The 5,577-nt window shown below is 35.1% G+C and overlaps 1 protein-coding gene across 1 annotated transcript in view; it reads left to right on the top strand.

Annotated features, from left to right (window-relative positions):
- LOC108574633 (protein NDNF) overlaps nt 1–5,577 on the top strand; it is a 19,492-nt gene that overhangs the window by 9,508 nt on the left and 4,407 nt on the right. Inside the window, exon 4 of the mRNA XM_017937253.1 lies at nt 377–620. Coding sequence (XP_017792742.1) covers nt 377–620 — 244 coding nt within the window. The remainder of the gene's footprint in view (nt 1–376; nt 621–5,577) is intronic.

The following is a 5,577-nucleotide window of genomic DNA, read 5'->3' on the forward strand; positions in this document are numbered from 1 at the left end:
ATACAAAACTGAATAATTTGATGTACTATCATTGACTATCGATAAACGTAAATTCTTCAAACACGAAAACTAAATTTTCTTTACGTACATATTTCGACATTATCGATGCGCTTTTAACGAGTCCTCTTTTAAAAATTTCATCTACTATAAAATTCGCTATATTGCTCGTCTAATTCGTCGAAAAAAAAAATTACAAAAATATTTTCTTTCGTTTAAACTTGAGTATTTAGGTACTCAACTCTTCCCACAATTGAGTGAAAAACATTTTTCTAATTCACCGAAAAGAGGCTGAAAATAAGCGTGAATTTCACGACGATATAAAACTACCTTATAAATACACTCTGCAAATTCGAGGGAAATCCGTTTATTGTTACAGCAACATAGATCCCCATCTCTCGCACTACTGTTTAGCTGTAACATCAGGATCTCAGTCTCACCCGTTGACCCTTTGCGCGGCGCAGAATATTTTACGCATCCATCCGCACCCAACGAAAAGGAGTTCCTCCTCGAAGGAACAGCAACATCGGGGCATTCCGGAAGGACTTCATTGCGTGCGTCAAACAAAATTGACGCTCCACAGGATGAAGTACGATACTACGTACAATTTTACTTTATACGTGGTTAGTAATCGCGACTTCGAGAGGGTTTTATCCTACAATGCCTGTGCCACATAATTTGTGAACGCCTGTACGAGAGTACCAAAAGCATTTCTTCTTTTCTAAAAAGGAATACATTATTTTTAAAGGTTTTCTCTTTTAATTTAGAGAAGAAGTACTTCCAAGAAACATTTCTTCATTTTTTTATTTTATTTTTAAAATGTTCATTTTTTTTTTTTAACACTAGAACTACTTACCAACCGGGTCAAAATGACCTATTAGCGACTTTCCAAAAGTGAATTTTTATGTAACTAAAATGTGAATGAAGAATTAGATTAGATCGGTACAAATAGAAGCACACATGCAGAAAACAAAGTCGAAAAGTAACAAATGGTAATACTTGCTGTGCATCGAACATTCATTGGTTTTGGAAAGTTGCTAATGGGCCATTTTGACCCGGCCGGTAATTCTAGTGTTAAGTACTGTTTTCTTACTAGTTTTAGAGTATTGTTGACCTTGTATTGCAAAGTACACCGGTATCACGTAATTTGTGAACGTCTGTACAAGAATACCAAAAGTATTTCTTCTTTTCTAAACAAGAATTTTTAAAGGTTTCTTTTTTTTAATTTAGAAAAGAACTACAGTAAATTCTCCACAAGTGTCAGTCCGCAAGGAACCTAAACCTGACACTTGTAGAGTCAGGGACTACGTTTTCGAGCCTCGCGCCCGCCTTTGTAGTTTGCCGAACGTAGACAAGGACAGCGAATAAAAGATAAGGATGAAACGTGAGTCGAGGCAACCAAGCGATTTAAATATCAACTTTTTTTAGTTTACGTTTTCTTATCCCGAAATTTTTCTTAACATATTGATGAGATTTTTCTGATGAAAATGATATCAAAGACGGTATAATTTGAACAACTGTTCTGTCACGCCAGATTTACAGATTGCTGTCAGGCGGCCACAAGAAAACACATTTTAAGCATTGGATTATAGTATTATGCTTTATAATTTTTTTTTTTCAATTGAAAATAATGTCTAGCTAGCTATGACGTTCAAAATTTTTAGTTGACAACATTTAGTTTGTTTCCTCGTAGCTTTTTCCCATTTTGATTAGTACAGCCGCCCCTTTTTTCGTATTTACCTCTTTTCTCTCTTTATCGCGTTTTCCCTCCATCCTGAGTACCTGTACTCCCGTACCCAATTCCTTCCGTCCCACCCTTTCCGCCCAAGTTCTTTGCTCGGATGCCTCTTCCGTTTGCGTAGCTATTGTCCTAGTTTTCTTATTCCTATCCTCTATCGTCTCGCTTCCTCCTCCAGACCACGTACAAAAAAAAAAATGTAGGTTCGATTCCACAAGTGTCAGTCAAATGTAGGGTCGATTCGACAAGTGTCAGTAAAATGTAGGGTCGATAGCAGCAGAAAAGCTGCTAAACAATTAGAATTAAATGTAACGATAGAAATTATTGCAATAATGCGTAATGCAATTGAAAAATCGCAGAAAAGTCTGATACAAATGTTTGAAAAGTAAAATATATAAGATGAGATACAGTATCTTACCACGTAATGTAACTTTTTATTGTGTAACATATTAAAAACACTGTTTGGGAAAAATTTGTCACAGAATTGCATTTCTTATTTAATCTTCCTTTACTGCTACTTCTTGTGAAATTTTATATCAGAAAATTGAAGAAATTCTTCTTTGTGTTTCGTAGGCAATTGATTACTAATTTGCTATTGACAGATCGATGTTAAAATTTGATGTTAAATGGAACTTTCATATCTACCATAGAATCTGAATAACTTTTCAAAGTATTTTATTAAGAAACGCGCATATAGTGTTCAATTTTCTATCTTAGAATTAACTTACTTTATCTTACGAACTACTTAAAGTTAAAACTTTCAACTGTGTGTGAGAATCAGAGTGTCCACGGGTACGCGTAGTTCTTAGCTTGGTATCCTTTTGCAAAAGTGAGAATTTTCTTTGGAAAAGGATACCAATTACCAGGTCCCACCACGAGGAGGTGACTACGCAAGGGACCCGACAAAAACACATGCCCTACTGGCAGCTCTCTATCTTCAGAGATACGCGATTCTCATTCGTAGCAAAGGAGATAAGACACTTTATCAAAAATTCGTGTTCTTAACATAAATTTTTAAGGAGTGTCTTATATTTTATTTGAAATTGCAACGCTAATCATTTTGTCATAGTTAATTTAAAGATTGGAAAAATTCAATGCTCTCCTTTGATAGGGTTTCAAAAAATTATAAATCGCGGTCAGATTGAATTCAGAGCGCAACGAGAAATTCGCTATCATTCTAAAGAACCAGCGAGCATACACGACGAATTTACTCGCGAGTATCGCGCGCTACTCGCGAGTGATTAAGTCGCGAATAAACTCGCAGGAACTGAGTGATCGAGAATTTAATGTTCTATGTTTCGAATCGACGATAGCAAAATGTAGAAAGCATTTTTAGTAATTAGCTACGAATGAGAAACGCGTATCACTGTAAGAGAGCGCGCACATTGTACTCGATACAATTTTTCTATCTTATAGTTACTTATTTTATTTTATGGACTACTTAAAAGTAAAACGCACGCATCCCACGACGTCCATCGGCGGATGAATAGAATTATTTTTTATTTTCTTAGGCTAATTTATTTTACCTTATCAACTACAATCCTTAAAATTAAAACTCACACACACGGTTCTTAACTTAGAACTTCGCTTACTTGCTAGTTTAATTTTGGAAAAGGAGAATTTTTAAGAAATGACGCGAATTGCCTAAGATTCACCACTAACAAGATTCGTCATTACGTCAAGAATCCTATTGATTTACTTGGATATTCCATAATTTCTTACTGAATATGTATTCGACAAAGGACGTCGAGGATTGGTATAGTTCCTGATTTTCTAATTGAACTAAAATTCGAAATAGTTGGTGGAAACTGTAGAAGCTTTATTATAAATTGGAATAGATCGATGGGCTATTGTGGAATAATAATTAGCAGTGACAATTGTTTGACACAGTTACCTATGGGTTACCACAGAATGTTCATTAAGCAAATCTCTCGCATCAATTATATATTTTCGTTTTGTAATTTTTCTAGCTAAAGGAATACTTGTAACTTCTGAAAATTAGTAAAAATTAAGAAATTAGAAATTTTGTAACTTCTGAAAATCAGTAAATTGGGTTATTCATTGCAAATAAATAAATTACGAGTGTATATTCTGGAAGAAAGTGGTAAAATTTCTGAACTGGAAATAATACATAATGAATATAAAAAGAAAAGAAAAAGGAAATATGCGACTCACCATTCACAGAACTCACAGCTGACCACTGCAACATGGACTTGGTTGCATCTCATCTTCCTCTCAGATCCATGGAGTCTGAAATTCCCTCAGTGAACCATTTGCATCCTCTAAGCCTTGAATTTTAGTTCCATCAGCTAGATTTGAGTCCTCCAAGCCTCGAAATTTGGTTCCACCAGTGGTCCAATGCCAGATTGAGTGACTCAAAGTCAGATTTAAAGATCCACAGCCAGATTGAGAGATCCACAGCCAGATTGAGAGATCCACAGCCAGATTGAGAGATCCACAGCCAGATTGAGAGATCCACAGCCAGATTGAGAGATCCACAGCCAGATTGAGAGATCTTTTGTAGAGATTAGAAATCAGGTTGACCTGTGGTCATAGATTAAAAATAACCCTAGTACAGCTAAATTTATCGTGTTACATAATTCTTCTTACACGAATCAAAAATGTATTCAACGTTTGTTTGTTATAATATCGTGAAATGAATTATTTGTGCAGTTCTGTGCATTTTCTGTGCAGTTCAACCTAATTTACTTAAATTTACATTGCGAGACAGTATACTGTAACAAGTAGTAACAAGCAAACGTTGAATAAATTCCTAATTCGTATTAAAAAAATTATTTAACACAATAATTTCAGCTTTATTATGATTATTCTTGATAAATGACCACAGGTCAACTTGATTTTTAATCGTTATAATCTTTAAATTCAGTGTGAATAGAGAAAATGTGTAATATAATTCATTTCACGATATTATAACAAACAAACATTGAATACATTTTTCATTCGTGTAAAAAGAATTATTTAACACGATAAATTTAGCTGTACTATGGTTATTTTTAATCTACGACCACAGGTCAACCTGATTTTTAAACCCTGCGAAATTAATTTAACCACGAGTAACTAACGAGAACGCTAAAACCTATGTTTCCATTGAAGAATATTGTAAAAACGTATAAATTGTTATATGCAATGTTATAACAAATTGTTAGAAGTATAAATTTATACCAAAAAATTGTGAGAATTAATAAATTATACGTTATTATAACATTACAATAGAATGCAAAATAGAATTACGAAAGAATCGGCGATTTTCTGCGAAAAATAATTGATTCCCGCGAAAAACGAAGGATTTCCCGCGAAAAGTGACCGATTCCCGCGAGAAATTATCGATTTCCCGCGAAAAGTGATCGATCTCCCGCGAAAAGTAGTCGATTCCCGCGCAAAGTAGTCCGTTTCCCGCGAAAAGTAGTCGATTCCCGCGCAAAGTAGTCCGTTTCCCGCGAAAAGTAGTCGATTCCCGCGAAAAATAGTCGATTCCCGCCCGAATTATTAACGACTTTGCTAATGATTTTGGGGAAGGGGTACCACAGGTATAAATAGACCCGCGAGCTCCCGCGAAATCATTTACCCTTTATACTGGGCCCTAGACACTTCGCGTAATTTTGATCTGAGGGTACTGAGAGGTGAGTAGGGTGGTCGAGGGCTACTGGCTAGCAGCCTATGTCCACCCTATACACACTCAACTACCTTCTCTCAAAATTTCTTTCTCAAACTTACTATTAGACTTTGAATACTCTGCTTTGAATTTTTCTAATTGTTCGGTATTTTTCATATATTTTCTCTGATATTGAATTTTGTTTACTAATAATTTACCATCCAAGGAA

The sequence above is a fragment of the Habropoda laboriosa genome, unplaced genomic scaffold (genome assembly GCF_001263275.1).
Source record: "Habropoda laboriosa isolate 0110345459 unplaced genomic scaffold, ASM126327v1 scaffold175, whole genome shotgun sequence".
NCBI lineage: Eukaryota > Metazoa > Arthropoda > Insecta > Hymenoptera > Apidae > Habropoda > Habropoda laboriosa.